This window comes from Cheilinus undulatus, linkage group 10 (genome assembly GCF_018320785.1).
Source record: "Cheilinus undulatus linkage group 10, ASM1832078v1, whole genome shotgun sequence".
Taxonomy (NCBI): domain Eukaryota; kingdom Metazoa; phylum Chordata; class Actinopteri; order Labriformes; family Labridae; genus Cheilinus; species Cheilinus undulatus.
Window position 1 is genome coordinate 50,607,242 of NC_054874.1, and position 18,861 is coordinate 50,626,102.

The 18,861-nt window shown below is 42.9% G+C and overlaps 1 protein-coding gene across 5 annotated transcripts in view; it reads right to left on the minus strand.

The window, feature by feature from the left end:
- LOC121516554 (protocadherin-1-like) overlaps nt 1-18,861 on the minus strand; it is a 424,991-nt gene that overhangs the window by 372,925 nt on the left and 33,205 nt on the right. For all 5 annotated transcript variants that reach the window (XM_041797897.1, XM_041797896.1, XM_041797899.1 and 2 more), the window contains exons 2-3: nt 17,008-17,830; nt 1,191-3,374 (exon numbers count right to left, since the gene is read on the minus strand). In XM_041797897.1, coding sequence (XP_041653831.1) covers nt 1,191-3,374; nt 17,008-17,817 — 2,994 coding nt within the window. In that variant the 5' untranslated portion in view covers nt 17,818-17,830. The remainder of the gene's footprint in view (nt 1-1,190; nt 3,375-17,007; nt 17,831-18,861) is intronic.

Consider the following 18,861-nt stretch of genomic DNA (forward strand, 5'->3'; position numbering starts at 1 on the left):
CCCTTTTTGTACATTAAATAGAAAAGAGCAAGGCACTCTGGGTAAAAGAAGGCGAAAGCGGGCGCCTGGAAAATTACCTGCCATTAATCTGTGCAAACAATTGACTTTTAAACCCCGCTGATTGGGAACACGGCAAAATTAAAAGACGTATTTCAGCCGAGCTGACAGGAGGTGCAGAGGTTACAAAATGGTTGTATTTCGTCTTAGTGTACCTTTTCCTTCATAGTCTAGTAGCTTTTTTCAACCCCCACACTCTCCTTTCTCTTTCTCATTCCCTTCTTTTCTTTCTCTCTTCACGTCTTGGCTTCCTGACCGAGCTGAAATTACCTTAAATTGGTCTGAACTGGATGGAAACACTCTAAAGTGGCTCCTCAGCCCCCAGTCTAGTTCCTGGCCAGAGAAAAGCCAAGAAACAATAAAAAATGTGGGTACCAAACTAACTCAGGAATTCACAGTCGCTCTTTGTCACACTTCAACAAGCTGATCCGGCCATAAAGAGCAGCTCCAAACACTCGAGTCAGCTCCCCCAGAAAAAAAAGGAACAGAAAAACACATTCACACTTAATGAGGATGTCAGTGTGAACCTTTCTATCAAAGAACCTCAGATTCAAAACACTTGTGAAGAGAAAAACTCCTTCATTTAACCCACAGTGGAAACTGAACACACAGAAAACAAATGAAAACATGTTAAAGCCAAGGATAGACCCATATGGGATTGTTCGATTTCTAATTATAGTCTTTTACTTGAAAAGTGTCCAAAGTTCTTATGCAAAAGGTGACCTCTTTAACATACAAATGTGACATTTTCAAATTAAAACAGTGTTTAAAACATTCCTCAAAGTTTCTCCATCATCAGAGTTCGTTTGGGGCCGTTATCACCTGATAAATATTGGTAAACCCATATTTGGTCTATCCCGTATGAAATCCTTCATGGTGTGGATGTTGTGGTGTCCATGTCGAGGTGAAAATCAAACAACTGAACAGAACAAAAATGGTTGAACACAACAGAACCAAACCAAAAATGAAAACGCCATTTGGAAGTGGGTGTTGTGGGTGTTGTGGGGGGGGGGTCAGTGCAGCTTTGGTGGAAGGATATCGCCTCTGTCAAATCAGTCCCAGCTTGACTACCACACCCGGTTGGTCCAATAAATGTCCCTGTGGTACATAGGCGTGTTTGCGTAGTCTCCTACCTGTTTGCTGCTGTATTTGGGTGGGTTGGCCTTGTAGCTGTAATCCGAATATTGGTCCGAGCCTGTGGAGTTGTTGTCGCCCGTTCCGACAAAGGTGTTGGTGGCGGGGAGGTCCTGGACGGCCTGGTGCTTCTTAGAGGCGGAGGGCGACTGAGGCTGTAGTTGAATGGAGGGCAGGGGGGAGTTAGAGCGGTAGTGGCGGCCCAGGTCGGGGCTTCCTGGTGGGTAGTTAAGGGGAAGGTGGATTCTGGGGCTGTCATTGACAGTGTCGTTGATGAGGTTGAACTTGAGGCCTTTCTGTAAGCTGGCCTCCTCATCCTCTTCAAGCGGCTTCGCCGGTTTGGGAACTTTCCCCTTTTTGCTCTTTTTCCCTTTCCCATTTTTGGGGCCTTGCTTTGGAGCATACAGGTCCTTACTCTCCTTCTTACCAGCTTGGTAGCCGCTCTTTGTGTCCTTCTGTAGGCGATGCCTGATGACAACTACAGCAACGATGACCAGAATCACACCAGCGATACCTGCAAGGCTGCCATACAGGATGTTGCTGCGCTGAGCCAGGGCGTAGTTCGGGTCCCCGGCAATGTCCCTGTCCAGAGGGGTGTACAGGCTGTGTCCAACCAGCGCCTCAATCAGGGAGACATTGGACTTGGTGTCATTGACGAAAACATGGACCAGGGCCGTGGTGTGGCGGGGAGGTTTCCCTTTATCGCTAACCCTTACCACAAGGCGGTGGAGGCCGTTGTGTTTACCAGTGAATTCCTGCGCCAGTGTGATTTCCCCGCTGTTGGGCGAGATATGGAAGAGCCCGTATGGGTTACCACCTACGATTGTGTAGACCAGCTCAGCGTTTGGACCAGAGTCAATATCCTCAGCCTCCACCACCTCTACAGCAGTGTCTGTGGCAGTGAAGGGTGACATGTACTTGAAGGAGGAGTTTGCTGGTTTGGTGACGTAGGGGGCGTTGTCATTCTCATCAAGGACATTGATAGTCACACCGACATATGAAGACCGGGGTGGGTCACCGGCATCCACAGCCTTGAGGCGGAAGGTGTATGTGCTTTCCTTCTCACGGTCAAACGATATGTGGGACAGGATGGTTCCTGTGCCGTTCTGGATGACAAACTTGCCGTTGTCAGGCTCTACATACAGATTAACTCTGGCGTTCTCACCCTTATCTGCATCAGTGACTGTCACAACCCCTACAGGATTGAGAGGGGCCATGTTCTCGATGACAGAGAAGCTGTAGCCACTCAGCATAAACTTGGGATCATTGTCGTTCCGGTCCAGAACATTGATCACAACTGTTGCAGTGCCTGTTTTACTCGGGACGCCCTTGTCTGCCGCCGCCACGTGGAACTTATACTGCTCCGTCTCCTCCCGATCCAGCAGGTTCTTCACCCGGACCGCTCCTGTGTTGGTATCGATGTCAAAGAGCTTATTGGCCGAGAACTCAATGATGTTATACACCAGCTCTGCATTGGTGCCGCTGTCTGCATCTGTCGCAATAACATCCAGCACCTTGTCACCGGGCTGGTTTCCCTCAGCAAAGTCCACCTCAAGCTGTGCTGGGGCAAAGTTTGGTGCATTGTCATTTATGTCTGTGACCTGGACTTTGAGGGAGTTGGTACTGGACAGAGCTGGGTTCCCAGAATCCACAGCAACAATTTCAATCCTGTAATCCTTCACGTCCTCATAATCCAGCAGGGTAGTTGTCTGCAGGAAGTATTTCCTCTTGCGATCATTGGCTGACTCGCTTGCAGGTCTGAGCTGAAACGGGGCATCACCAGCCACCACACATGTCACCACTGCATTTTCGCCCTCATCGCGGTCTGAGACCTGGACCAAGGCTACAGGAGTGCCGATGGGCATGTCCTCAGAGATGTTGGCGACACCATCCTGGTGCGTGACCAAGCCGATTCCACGGATTTCGATGGCTGGTGCATTGTCATTCTGGTCTTTGATGATGATGGTCACCAGGACTTTGGAGCTTTTGGAGTTTGGCCCTCGATCTTTGGCAACAACAAAAAACTTGAGGAAGTTCTCCTCCTCGCGGTCCACCAGACCTTTGACGTAGATGATGCCGGTTGATCGGTCAATGCGTAGAAGCCTCTGGACGGTCTCTGACGCTTGATGGAGGCTGTAGTCGATCTCTCCGTTGGTTCCAGTGTCCGCATCATTCGCTCTGACCTATAAAAAGAATAAAAAAGGCATTTACCTTCACAGTCAAGCACACAGAAGTGTTTTCAATGAGCTAATGCAATATTTGATTTGAGGGAAATCAGCTTAATGAGTGAGAGATGAAGATAGAGAGAACTGTGAGAGGCTGAATGAGTTCAAACATCTTTTGTTTCAATGACACTTGACCTGAATATGTCACTACCGTCATTTCACTTTGAGTCTCGTCAAGGTTATTTTTAGTTCATAGTCTTCAATTTTTGTTCCAAATCCTGCCTCCAATCACAGATGTCAGTCTGAGTTTCAGGGGCAGGACCTGACCTCAATGCAGCTCCTCTGGCATTCCTATAAATACTCATCAAACCGTTTTAATACTTCTTTATTTTCCACTCTTTCATCCCTCCAAATCATCCTATTCTTCCTATGCGCAGGGGTCTGACGAGTCTGTCATCTCCACTACCTCTGTGTGTGCATTTAAAGTGGAATCCTTTCCAACCGTGCTGTGCTAAGACAACATCCTGTTGATGGAGCTTGGTGGCAAAACAATGTTTGGACTATGTTTGTTGGTAAATGTCCACACAAAGAAGAAACCCGACTTAAATCTTCCATGCTTAAATGTCTGATTGGTACCCTGACCCACAAATCAGAGAGCTTAGTCTCATTAGACAAACTTCCCCGAGGGCTCAGTCTTTTCTGTGCATCTCAGTGAAATTGTGACCTTAATTTTTTACTCTGACATGGTTAAAGGTGTGCTTAGGGTGTCTGCAAGAGCAACTGAATTTAACCAACTCTTCCTGCTACATCCAGTTTCCAAAACCTACATTTATCTTAAAAGTCCCTGAAAAGTCATCCAAGTTCCAGGTTCACTGGAAAAGCTTCCATAAAGAGTTTGAAGACATGGATAGCATCACTGGAAAGCCAGAAAAGGAAGAGGCTACAAATAATGGTTCAGAAGTTATTCAAGTTTTTTATACACTGCATCACTTCTCATCTTCTATCAGTCTCAGAGGGTTAACTCTGGATTAAAGAAAAATAGTGGTGAATTTTCAACTGTTTTAAAGGGAACTAAAATAGATTCAGTTTAACCTAGCAGCATCAGAAAGGAGGGCAGGGCTCGACAAAGGGTTAATCGGCCTTTAGACGATCATTCAGCCTGTTTCTGCGTGTTAATCGGTGATATATATATATATATATAAATATTAAATATCAAAAACTGAGCCCGGGTTGATGAATAAGCATCTGTGTGTTTTACAGTCAAATGCAGCATTTTGTAAGCGCAGCTACAACATAATAATGGTTTTGTTTCTCTGACTTCCAAAGAATCACAACCATTACTAATGAAACATCACAAAGCCCTCTGTGTTTTCCTGAGGGGGGCTTCTGCTGTGTGTGAAACAAAACAGACGATCAAAGCCGAGCGCGCACGCCCACGCAACAACATCTAACGGCCGTGCAGCGGGTCATTGGTATCTAATGGGCAGATGAGTGAATGTTAATGTTCCTCTCATTATCAGAAAAGCCCCGGCTCCTCAGGGCCCATTAGGAGACAACAGAGGACGGACCAACACTGGCCACCATCGGGTTTCATACGCCTAAACCAAAAGTAAATGGAGGTAATTAGTCAATTAGGAGGCACAATCAGTCAGCAGAATATCACTTAGGATGTTCTCATTAGGACACGCTGCTATCTGCACATCTGATACTTTAAATTGCATTCATTCAATGCCATGGCTACTGTTAGAGAATGTAGGTCACCGTGAATGAAATGAACTAGTTGTTGAACAGCTGATTTAAATGTCCCAGGTGCTGCTGATACAGCGTTTTCTGCAGGCTTCACCTGGGACTTACATTAATGTAATTAGGGCTTTTAAATTTTAAGGCCATTATTCCCTTTAAAGCAGAACTGAATCAGAGCCAAGCCTGCACTCAGCAAAATAATCCTTTAAAATTAAAGTCCTGAAAGATAGAAGAAAAAGAAATATCCCAGTGAGTAGGGTAAGACTGCAGAGCCTTTTAAAACAAACAATAAAAGTCGGTTATTTGGGTCAAGGACACTGGGGTTTACTTCACATTCAAGCAGAGATGCCAGCAGGTTTTTAAAAGTATGGATTGACTTCTCAGCACTCAGAGAAAAGAACTGATGCCTCTTTATGTCTGCAGGCTGTGTGTGAGCTGCAGCCAAAGAGCTTGGTAGCTTAGCTTAGCATAAAGACTCAATGCACTTATAGATAGATAAGTTCCTTGGAAATCCAGGCAAATGCAGATTTAAATTAATTTCAATCAACCAATCTAAGGGCCCAAGAACTGTCCTCAGACAGTTCTGGGCTCTTCTTTCTCTCCTCCATGCTTGGTGTGACACACACAGACACACAACACAAAGGTTGAGTCAACTTTTAGACATTCTAACTGGCTTCAGGTGTGATTTCTAGATTGCAGCTCCTGTTACTGCCACAGGTGAGTTTAAATGAGCATCACATGCTGGAAATAAAATGATTTACCCACAGTTTTAAAAGGGGGACGATCATTATGTCCAGCCCATTTTTTGAGTTTTGTGTAAAATTATGTCACTTTTGTCTTTTTTCTTCTGATTTTTTGTGTTGTTCCAATGAACATGAAGGAAATAAACGTGTATACCAGAAACATTTGTAATTGCAACAATTTCTGGGAGAAATGGTGAATTTTCTGGAAAAATTCCAGGGGTGCCAACATTTTTGTCCATGACTGTATGTCTGCTGTCACATGACGATACGATGACGCGTCCATGCAGGCTGGGCGTGGAGCGATGTACGTGCAGGTCATTAGGGGAATAAAGAGAGGGGAGCTCCAGCATGGTCCAGGGCAACTGTCCTGCATCACTGCTTCACAGCATCAGCGGATAAACTAGCCTGGTGTTGGTCTGCTGGTGCAGCTTTCTAGCATCACAAGCCTTCCATCCTATCATCTTTCAGTATTTTAACTGCCTTCATCATCATCTATGTCCTTCCTTTTCCTCTAACTATGCAATTAGACATCTGCATCTCAGTTTGTTTTGACTTTCTGTTTGATTATCAAGACTTTTTCTGTCTCTCTGTTTATCGGCTTTTTTTAGCCCCCAGTACTGGTACAGTGTTAATTTTGGCAGCTATTTTTAATTTTAGTTTTAGTTTTAGTCTTTTTAAGAAATGCATTTTAGTTTTAGTCCCATTTAAGTCATTTCTACCTTTTTCAGTTTTAGTCCCATTTTAGTCGTTACTTTCAGTCCAAGCATTTATTCTCTTGTCTAAATCTGGTACCAAATCATGGTAGTGTGTTCTCTGTCTAACCTGGGGTCCCGGCTTTCTATAGCTGAGAGGAAGAATAGATACAGATGCTTTAGACAGATTTACTCACAGAGGAGAAATATCACAGATTTAGGATGTCTGACAAAAACTACATTACATTTTAGTCTAGTTTTAGTCATCACAGATCTATTTTTTGTAGTCTTAGTCTAGTTTTAGTCATCACAGATCTATTTGTGTTAGTCTCAGTCTAGTTTTAGTCATCACAGATCTATTTTTTGTAGTCTTAGTCTAGTTTTAGTCATCACAGATCTATTTTTTGTAGTCTCAGTCTAGTTTTAGTCATCACAGATCTATTTTTGTTAGTCTCAGTCTAGTTTTAGTCATCACAGATCTATTTTTGTTAGTCTCAGTCTAGTTTTAGTCATGGAAGATCGATTTTTTTTAGTCTCATTATAGTTTTAGTCATCACAGATCTAGTTCATGTTGATTAGTGTCAGTCTGGTTTTTGGGGTTCAGTTTTGGTTTCTTGTTTTTATGCACAGCCCTGTTTTGAAAAACGTACCAATAAAGTTATTATCATTATTATTTAAATATTAACCGTTAGTAATTCTGGTCTGGACTACTGAGGAATCAGACTTTAATCATTCAGCCCAAACACACATCCTTTTATTGTTAACGGGTTTAAATGCTGTCACAGAACAGATCAGGCTTAACTGGAAGTTTGGAAACACTCTTTAGTAAATAAATCTTTCAGACATGACCTGGAACTACTGGCTCAGACAGCTCAGTTCTTTTATTTTTCAGCTATGGTTAAACTTTGTTCTGCTGCAGGTTGGAATTAAATCCTTTTAAATTTTAATAAATTCATTTAATATTTGCCAGTGTTTGTGAGCTTGGTTTTTGTTTTTCTGTTTGAAGATTTTTTCATCCACTGTCACTTTTGTTGATGATTTAATGTTTTCATCTTTGATCTTTTCTTTTTTCTGGTGAATTTATTCATTAACTGAGTTTATTTCCTGTCTAATGTTTGAACTCTGTCATTCGTCAGCACTAAGAGCTCTTCTCTGAACGCCTGCTGTGTTTTTTATTTTTCTGCTCTGTCTTTCCAAAGAGGACTGCATATTAGATATCAGAGATCAACCCACACCCACTCAAATCCACATTGTTTAAGTTTTTCAAAAGACGTGCCATGGTTATACGAATCAAACTTTTGAAAAGTTTTGTTGGAAGTTTGATAACAAACTTCAATGCTGTGGTCATATATTTCAAATTTCAGAGATAATATTTCTCTCATACTTCATGTTTCTATTCTACTCCTCATTCCTCCTGCTGCATAAGAGCGACTGCAGTGACTGAATTTCCCCCCGGCCGTGTGAAGAGATTTTGAGTTTAATTCTGAAGCTGCCTTATAATAAATGGCATGTAAATGTAGGTAAAGTCACAAATGAACATATAATTGAACATTTAAGGTTAAGTGGGAGTTTAAAGGGAGGAACACAGCCAGCAGAGTCTCTAGTTCAGCCTGGCACATAATAAATATCTGGTTCCCTGGCTGCTCAGGACTGTGACGGACCGACACACCGGCACGCCTCCAGGGTGACCGTGGAAGTCACTGATCCGAGTCAGAGAGGTTAAGGTTAAAGAAAGCATGAAAGTGAAATTATAATTTCTCCCACTCATTGATTTCCTTTCCTCCGGCGCGGCTTTAAGCAGCAGACATCACCAAACAGCGGTGAATTATTGACAGCTTCTGAGAATTGTGTATTGAACAGTTGAGCTGCTGGAGCAAAGTGCTGCTGTGATGAGGGCCGGGGCGGCGCTGGCCGCTCTCCAAGGCCGCTCTGTCCGGGTGAACGGCGAAAATAAACACTGCTTATCTCCCAGTTAACAATTAACCAGCCAGGCAGGGACTAGTTTGATCAATACAGCCACTGCATGATTCTCTGCAAGTTTGAATGCATCACATTATCAATGAAACCATCAATTTATGGACTGAACGCCTTCCTTTAGTTTCCTGATGCTGGAAGCTCCTCTAGTACGTCTACATCCTGTTTATCATTAAACACTGCAGAGATGTGTAATGTAGGTCAGCGGCACTTAACCTCGGCCTACTCAGCAGCACGGGGCGTAAATAAAAGAGCCACCATCCAAAAACGTCTCCGTCTGCTCTGAAACAATCTACATTTGAAAAATGGAATAAAGTCACAGTTTGATAAAGTTTAGAGCAGTTAGAGGTGGCATAGTCCCTGCAGACTCACGTCAACACTTCACCAACGATGGCTAACAGTCTGGGCCAGTCATCTGGACACTTTTTAGCCTTTTTTCTTCTCTGCCACTTTCAACCCATTTGCCATTTGTTTGCTACTTTTTAACTGCTTTTCACCATCTGCTTCTCATTTTTGCCACAGGCTGTGTTTGTAGCTCATGACCTGATTATCCTATGGAGACCTTTCTCTTTAGATCTACTTCTCTGTCTCTGCTGTGAACTGCAGCGTCAGTCTGCTGGCCAGGAGAGAGGAGCCACAGCAGAACTGTTAACATTTGTTCTCCTCGTCTAAAGAAGCTACGTAGCACGCTGAGGATACTATTCATCCTGATATTAATGGTGATGATGACGATTACATTTTAAACCCTGGGGAAATGTGATCACAGTTCTCACTGCACTGTAAAAAGCAACATCCATTTTACTCATAAACATTGAGTTTAAATTACTCAGTTCTTCTTAACCTGTTCTAAATACTTATTATAAACAAGTTAATTGTACTTCTTGGCCATAACAGCAAAAGGGCTTGATTTACTCAAGTTTACTTAGTTTAAAAAAATTAAGTAAAAAGGGGGTATAATTAAGTTGTGTTAACTTAAAAATCCAAAACAGCGATTTGAACTCTATTTTTATGAGCTGATAGAACTTATTTCAGTTTTAAGTGAACAGTACTCAAACAATTTAAGTTTTTTTTGTTATAACTCATATTATTTGAGTTGTGGCAAATCTGCAGTTTTCCCAGAATGCCTTTGGGCACTAAACCTTTATGCACTCTGTTTGCTGCAGCTGTCTTGGCCAGGACAATTTTGAAAAAGAGATTTTTTTAATCTCAATGAGGTTTTCTCCTGGTTAAAAAACGGTGAAATAAGAAAAATAAATAAAATGCACCATGAGGGAAGTTGCTGTCTCAATTACAGATGTCCCGCCCACAGGGGGCGCTGACACTGTTATCAGCATCAGTGAAAGTTGTATGGCACACTGTCACTGATGAAGTGGATCACCAACAGCCACTGTTGCGAATGGTGGCACAAGATAGTCCACCTGAGATGAAATGATGACTTACAAAACTTTAGTACTAGCTGATGTTCTAAGGTGATCAGTCATCTAAGATATTGTGAGTTCTATTAACTTATCAGTGATTACAATGCACTAAAAATGTTAAGTATCACACACTCAAAGTAGATGATTTAGGCTAAGTCCTGCAAACTTAAATTAACATTTGAATCTCAGTTGTGAAAACTTAAAATAATTGATTTTAAACTAGTAGTGAATACTTAAATAGTTCAAGTAGAACAAGAACTGCACGCTACTAACAAACTAGTTTTTTTAACTCACAAAAGTCAAGTGTAGTTTACTTGTTATTTTTGAGGCAATGACTTTCCATATTTTTTTTAAGTAAGCTCAACTAATTTTTTCTTACAGTGTGATACTGGTGACTAGGGCTGGGCAATTAATTAGACTAAATCGCAATTTAGCCTGCTGCAATGTTCAAATCGCAAAAGGTGCAATATTTCTTTGCCCTGAAATTTGTGTCAAAATACCAGTTTCTAACTTTTCTCTGCAGCAGAAATGCTATGCATGACATACCACGCAATCGCTCAGGTGCATTTTTTAGAATAGTCTGCAAAAAATCCTACCTTCTTCATTTTTGTGCTTTTTCTTATTAAACATAAGGATTACAAAAACCCTTCAATGCAATACTTCATATTCAATTTGCAATATGAGTCAAAATCATCAGAACTAGACACTTTCAAAGAGTTGTTCAGCCTTTGTTTAGGAATAAAAGAAAGTTAAGGAATAATCACATATTAAATCGCAATCAGATTGTTTTCCAAAATCGTTCAGGCCTCCTGGTGACCGTCTCATCTATACTGTAGTCTGATGTAGAAGTTGTTTTAATAAAGACACCTTTTCATCCCTTTTCACCTCTTTGGACCCATTTTTCACACTTCTAACCTGTTTCCACTACTTTTGCTGCGACTTATATTAAATTTTCACAATTTTCTTACTTCTTTAATCACTCTTTTGCCACTTTTTAACCCATTTTTGACAAACTTAATCATTTTTTGAAAATTTTCTGCAATTTTTGCCCTTTATTCCCACTTTTTGAACCTAATTTCCCCCTTTTTTTGCCACTTTATAACCGATTTAAGCTACTTTAAAACAACTTTCCAAATTATTTTTTGACACTTTATTTGCTGCTTTCTGGCCCATTTCAGCCACTTATCAGTCATTTTCCACCACTTTTAATCCATCATTGCCACTTTTATCCTTGTTTGCTACTTCTGTGCATCTTTTAAGCCATTTCTATTACTAGTTGTCTTTTCTTAACTATTTTCACAACTTTTTAAAATCACTTTAACCCATGCTTTGCCACTCTTGGCCCATTTTCACTGGAGATGCACTTACAGATTCATTTTAGCTGATACCGATATTAAAAAACCCTTTTTGGACAGAAAATGTGGGTCCTTTTGGACACTTTAAGGATCAAGGATGAGTAAGGAAACAATTTTTAGCCCTTAACAAACACTTTCAAGTTTAAAGAATGAGGATAAATAAAGAAAAAGACCTCACCTGACACAGGTCTGTTGGTTCAGACTGAAACTCCACTAATTCATCAGGATATATGGACAAAATTTACAGTCCATATCTGCTGAAATACTCAGGCAAAATATGGGACGTAAATATCGGCAGAATTTTGATATTTGCCGATACCAGGCCGATAATATCGTGCATCCCTAATTTTCACCACCTTTCGCCTCTCTTTACCCATTCAGCCACTTGCCATCCATATTTTAATCATTATTATGTGATTATTTCGTCCTCCAGCTTAAATAATTAACATTTCTCTTTTCTTTGCTCTGGTGAGAGCGGGTATTATTCTGGTTTAAATAAATGTGGTTATCACAGTTTAACCTTAGAGTGGACCATGGTTTTGCTGACCTCCATGAGCCCCTCTTTGGCTGAAAGCTCTCCCCTTTACCCCCCTGATGACTCTACATCTTTGGCAGAGCTGGTGAGAGTGGAGTAGACAGGTCATGATTTCATCTATCTACCCTCTGGACCTGGAAAAATAATTCACAACTGAATGTCTTTGAAAGTTTCTAAGGCGTATTTTTTTCATGTTTTATAAAGACATACTGAGTTCACGCCCTAGAGTGTAAAAGCTGTTTGATTTTCATAATGGTGCTGATGAAGGGCTACAGCTGACTGACCTATGCTCTAGTTATTCAACATCACACTCCCAGGATCATTTCTTTGCGTTATCAGGAGACTGAGAGCCTCTTTTTGTCCCTGTCTGCTCAGCTGATTATGAAGATCCAGTGTTTTATGTCATGTTTGTCTCATCTTTCATGTAAATGTGTTTGGCCGTCATCAGGGGGAATAAATCTGCCAATATTCTAAATGATTTTCACAGATCTACAGAGATCCCCAGTCTGAAACAGAGCAGAAACAATGAGACAGACTCTTCCAGTGACTGAATTCAGCAGTCAGAGAAGTCTGATGGGACGTTTTTCACACTTTGTTGTTAATGTTGAATCACAGTCGAGCCTTTACAGCCATTACAGCTGTTCTGCTGCTAGAATGAGCTCTCAGTCAGTGTCACAAACATCGCTCCGTTCACTTTTCTCTTCCAGATCAGCGGCTCAGATAATTACGTTAAACTGGACTAGTGAGCTCAAATTTCACTGTCCCAAATATTAGAATACTACAAAACGGACAGGATGATGGACGAATACAGAAACACAGCTTAACATATGTGAAAATATCTTTGCCCTCCTTATGCCAGGTCAGAGGTCACTATGTTCACAATGAACCATTATAAAAAAGGCGGGTCAGTTCTCCAAACCAGGGAAATTCTATACATAAAGTTGCCTCTTTTCTTTTGCAAACCTGCAGTGATCGGTCTGTCAGGGACAGAACGTACGTCTGATTACCCTCCTAGTTTTATCACAAACCTTCCCAAACACCATGAAACATAACCTATGAAACCATCTACCTGCTGTGTCAGGTAAGCGTTCACCTTTGTTGGAAGTGCAGCTCCTGTGCTTTTAAGCATCACCAGTTCTTCCTTGTTCTCTGTTTATGTACAGGAAACCATGGCGACTAAAACCAAGTGCATCATGGTTGGAGCTGATAAATATGGAGCAGGGCTTGAGTGTTCTGCATGCATTGCGAAGATGAAAAGACAGAGGACATCAGAGGAGATGGAAAGAATGAGATGAGGCAGAGGACGGGGCATATTTAGAGTCTGATGGAGACAAAGATGAGGAAATGCATTTATGATAATCCTGGATGGCAGCAGGAACATGTGACACAAATCTAGAACATGCTACCACGTAGATTTGTCACAGAACTATAAACCCAGCTATAGACATGTGTAGGAGTTTGATTTTAATGCAGTGATTCATCTCCTTTTAAAAGGATGTAGGTCTTCTTGTAAGCTTTGGACCTTTTTAACACTAAACTCATCCATGTTCAGACGGTGCTGTTTAACCTTTTAAAATCTACCATTGTGCGGGTCCGCCAGGACATATTCTTACATCTTTACATACTGTAGTGCCATTTTTGGGAGTAGGTTTATTTGCTTTACATCAATATAACCCTTAAATCCCAAGTTTTAATGATATGTATTGACTTACGTCTTAACTACTACTAAAAATTGAACCTGAAAAAACCTAAAAAAAATAAAATAAAAGAAAATCATTTTTGTTTTTTTTTCACATATATTTAAAAATTCAGAAACTGCACAGCTGTATCCCTCAAATTTGTAAATGTAAAAAGGTTGCACAATATCCTTTGGAACCACAGGAAATGTATTTGGAGTCTGTACGTAACTTGCTTTTTGAGATATAGTCAATTCTGTAACCTGTAAAAAAATGAGCCAGATGAGTAGTTGGACTCTTCATCCAGCGCTGTAATTAGTTCGAAAGCTTCACGGCAGCTCTAAAGCTGTTTGGCTCAACCGGGGTTTTGTGAATCCATAACTACATATGTGTGGAAGTGTGTCAGGGTGTGTGTGATGGTTATCTGGTGTGTGTGGGTCGTGTGTCTGAGTGTTTTTGTAAAATAGTAGGGCTGAAACGAGAGCGAGGGCGAGTATATGTGCAGGCTAAGTTCTTCAATGTATTCTGCGGAAAAAAATACAACTCCTGGGAAAATACGCCACTTCCTGTTGTGGGGGTGGGGAGCCTATGAGGTAGAAACACGTAAGAATCATGTGATAGGTCATGCCCACAACGTGATGATGATTATTTCAACGTAGGAAGTGCTGAAAATACCCGTGGTCTCATTTATAAAGATTTTTAAGTGCATTTTATCATGTATTTTTACAAACCCATCACTGCAATGAAAAAGCGCTCTGAAACATGGTGCATGTGTGAAATGTTAGTGTAACTCCCCAGGTTTTATATGCAAAAAGAATGATTGATCTATCTTATCCGGTTTCAAATCTACTGCCAATCAAAAATGGATATGTTTATCATAGCACCGGCGCTATGCTGGGTTCTATAGGGTTAAAACCCTGAGAAGGAAGATTCTAAGAGTTGAAAAGTCCTTGATTAATTTGGCAATTTTCCCACATAAGTCCTGCGTTGTTTTTTAATAGAGAATCTCGTCTCATCAGAGAAAACTGACAGTTTTTGTGATGACTAGCAGCCAAATTTTCAAAGTAGAGAGAGAAATGTTGAACGTTTGAGACTGAAACAAGCCCAAAGAGAGGTTCTATCAGGATAAATTTCACTCTGCATGTGTCGGAGCTTTTCCTGTCCAAACACAAACCTTTGGCTCTGCCGGTGATAACAGCGAGGAGCTGCAGGACAACACGGTGAGTGACTGCACATAATATGCTGCTCAATTATCCGTACAGGCAGATGGTGCAGTAGAGGTGAAGCAGGGGCGTGGGATCTCTGCGTGCAGTCACATATTAACTACTGATTCAACTTCACCTTTGAGCCCTCAAACTGGGGGCGGCCGGTACGCCATGTCGCCGAGCAGGAAGCTTTTGTTTAGCTGGCCGAACGTCCTGCCAAACCCACCTCCCTGCATCATCCTCCTCTTCCTCTCCCTGGGAGGAGGGCGGTGCGACCAGCGAGCCTTCCAGTGAGCCGTGCATGACTTAATCTGAGTCAGTCATGAGATTATCCACGGGGCTTATTGGTATTATTGCTCTGGATGTGGCTCATTGCATTTCAGAGAGCCGCTGAATTCATTTCACTTAACGTGCGTTTGGGTAGTGATGCTTTAGAGGCAGTGGGATAGCGCTCCACTGGAGGACTCTGACCTGCTTAAACTGTCCAATGGAGGTGCAGACATGTTCATCCAGTCTTTGACTTACACTTTGAAGCAGTATTATATTCCATTTTTTAAATCTATGTAGATCAGGACTAAGTTATTAGCCCCCCTATTAAAAATTTCAAATGCATTTCTCAAGTGGAGTTAAACAGAGCATGGAATTTTGACACAGCGTTTCCAAACATCCTAGTTTTACTTTGGATGCTGACATTATTTCATTTTGCACACAGAAACAAGATGACTTCAGAAAACCTGCCCAGGTCTGAATGATGACCCCTGATGCTAATAGTCAGGTGTGTCTCCTTGTTGCTGGATAGCAGACTCAGACTCGTCTCCTGAGGAATCACAGCCCATTCTTCTTTGGCCAGTCTGAAGCTTCTGGATGGTCTTCTGGCATGGACCTTGGTCTTCGGTCCACCCAAAGTTTTTCAGTGGCATTCTATCAGGGCTTTGTGTGGGCCGGTCGGTAACGGTCTCTTTGGTCTTCTGGAGGAAGTTCTTCACCAGGAGCCACAGATCCCAGTTTAGCTGCTGACTGCTGGAGGTTTTTTTTCTTCCTAAATCATCACGTATCCTTCTTTCTTCATGATTCCCTCCACAGTTCCAGATGCACTGAAGCATCCCCACAGCATAATCCTCCCACCACCATCTTTCACTGTGGGGACCGTGGTCTTTATACACCTCTCCCTTCTTTCTCCAAACATCACCAAGGTCTTTACATCCAAAGTTTGGTCTCATCTGACCAAAGGACACGCTTCCAGTATCACAGTCTTTCTCCAGGTTGTCCTTGGCAGACTTCAGTCTGGCTTAAAGGGTCTCTTCTGCAGAAGTGGACTTCTTCTTGGTCCCTAGTGACGGTTTTCTTTGAGACTACAGTTCCTGACTTGGCTAATTCCTTCACTAGAGTCCTGGCGGTTGTTCTGGATTCTTTAGCCATACGTCTCGCTAGTTTTCCTTCCAGAGTCTTTAAATCTTTCTCTTCCTGCTAGGGCTGAGCGATTTACTGTTTTTCTACTGTGATGGCGATGTGGGCATGGTTCCCTGATGGACATCACACTGCCCCTTCTGAGCCAGCTTTCTCATTTCTGCAGCAAAAAGTCTTCCTCATCAGAGGCCATAGCAGTGAGCTCTGTGAGTCTCCTCTTACTTTAGGCAGCAGGTGATGCTGCTGCCATCACTGCACCGATATGAAGCTCAGGCAGACGCTAGGACTCTCAGCGAGGCCGACCTTAGGTGAGTTGATGCCTGCTATAAATGGCTTCTTGTCTTCCTCGCTAATAAACATAGCACCGATTGTTTATTTCAGAGCTTTGATGTGTACACGGCAGCTTCATTACAGATTGACCCTGCAAGCGTTCATTATACCATCAGTTGCACTAAAGGGCCTGACCATGTGGGTCAAAGTTAACTCTGGATCTCCCAAGAACTGGCTGAGCTAAGGAACATCCTGGTGAGTTTATCAGTAAAACTAAAGAGGAAACGAGTCTGTCTCCTCCCTCTGTGTCAGAGCTGCACAGCGGGATATTTGAAAATCCCAATGTTTGGGAAAGCTGGGTTAAAAATGTTTAGAAACACTTGGAATAAACTTTAGAATGAATTAACTTTTTATAGTGGGGTTGATACGTCCATCCTCATCTGAATATGGGGGGGGGTTAGGGTTAGATATGGTATATTGTAGTTGCCTATCTGTAATAGTCTGGTAGGCTGGACCAGATCAACGTCAGACTCTTTCTAAGTGGATGACATGATCAAACATGGCTAAAAGACTCGCCACTTCCTGTTATTCCTAGTCTCCTAGTCTACATGTGCTGTGTGCGTGTATACTAACCTGCAGCACAGAGTGTCCCAGCGGACTGTTCTCCGGCAGCTCGGCCTCGTAGTGACTCCTCTCAAACTTCGGAGCGTTGTCGTTCTGGTCTGTTACGGTGACCCGCAGCAGAGCGCTGCTCGCCCTCGCCGGCCTCCCTCCGTCCACCACTCGGATGTTCAGGTCATACGAGTCCTTCTTCTCCCGGTCCAGATTGCCCATCACGACCAGCTGAGGCAGCTTCTCGTCTGTGTCCACGGCGACCTGCAGGCTGAAGAGCTGGTCGGCGTCCGGCCCGGTGCTCAGCGAGTACTCGGCCACGCCGTTGCTGCCAGAGTCCCTGTCAGAGGCCATGGGGATGGAGAAAAGGGCGCCGATGTGCGTGTTCTCAGGAATGGAGAGGGTGAGGATGGGGGAGGCGAACTGTGGCGTGTTGTCGTTGATGTCCAGCACCTCGATGCGTCCCTCAATCAGCCGCGGTCCCGAGCCGATGCCTTTAACCATGTCTGTGATCGACACTTCAAACTCCAGGAAGCACTTGTCGCCTTCAAACAAATTGCGGCAGTCTCTTAGCGTCTCACGGTCGATGGAGACCTCCGTTGTGTATATGTCGCCGGTTTTTCCGTCCACTCTTAGGTACGGCGCGCCTACCTCCAGCTTGTAGAGGTGGCCGCTGTCGGGCAGGCCTTGGTCCGCCGCCAGGCTGCCGATCAGCGTGTTGGGCGGCTGCTCCTCAGGAACCCGATACAAGATGTCAGTGGGTGCAGCACTGCAGGAGACGAACAAGATGACCGCCAGGAACAGCAGGACCGTCCACCTGGGCGCCGCCATGTCTCCGCCCACTCTGAAAGAAGAGAGAGAGAGAGAGCACATTAACCAGACTGTCACTTATCCTGTGTTCAACAAACACACAGACGCTGACTTGGACTGCACGGGGCTTCTTCTTCCCCAGATTTATGTCACAGCTTTCAGCAATAGATGGTTGAATTTGCCTCCCTGGGCCACTAAACACGTCCCAAACAGTTATTTGTGAGACCTGAGGGTGAAGAGGCTGCAGGCCCGCTATCACCGCCGGCTGCAGTTAGCAGAGAGCAGCTGAGCAGCACGGAATGATGACTTCCTCCCACTGCCAGTCCAACGCTCTGACAGGAAGACAAACCGAATGCTACGGGCCACAGGCGACCAAAAATACTGACATGAGGCAGCGAGAAAGAGCGGGATGACTGCTTGTCTCAGCAACTTTGACTTAAGGCTTTATAAACCTTTTTAAGCTGATTAGAACAGAAAGAAAGACGTATTTCAACTGGAGTTAAGAGGAGAGAAGACTCATAAAGCAGCAGAAAAGTGCTGCCACAAAAAAGCTACGAAGATGAAAAAAATCTGAAACAAATCTTTTTATTGATTTGAATAATGTGTCATCATCAGTGTTGCATCAGCACTCAATTATATTAGCAGTGCCAGCTGAGTGGAAGACTGCTCAGATGTCTGTCAAAGGTGACTCAAGACAGATGCATCAAATTTGCATTACTGCAGACATGCATCATTTTAATATTCTGCACCTATTTCCTTTGTTTTTCAAAGTTTTAGCATATTACTAACATTTACAGCGAGGGATTTTCTTCTTAATGTTTGCACACATTTGAATGACTTCACAGTCATTTTCTCATAAGATACCATTGAATTCAGGGAGAACAAACCCTACATTACCTATGTAGCTTAGCTTAGTGAGTCCTAGCCTAACTCACAGAGTCCGGACCCACTGCACATGCCCACTGGGTCAACGCTACACTGAGTGAGAATTAGGAGAACAACAAACAGCGTGATTCTCTGCAGGTAGACTTTCTAAAGGACAAAGCTGAGACACTGCAGATGGAC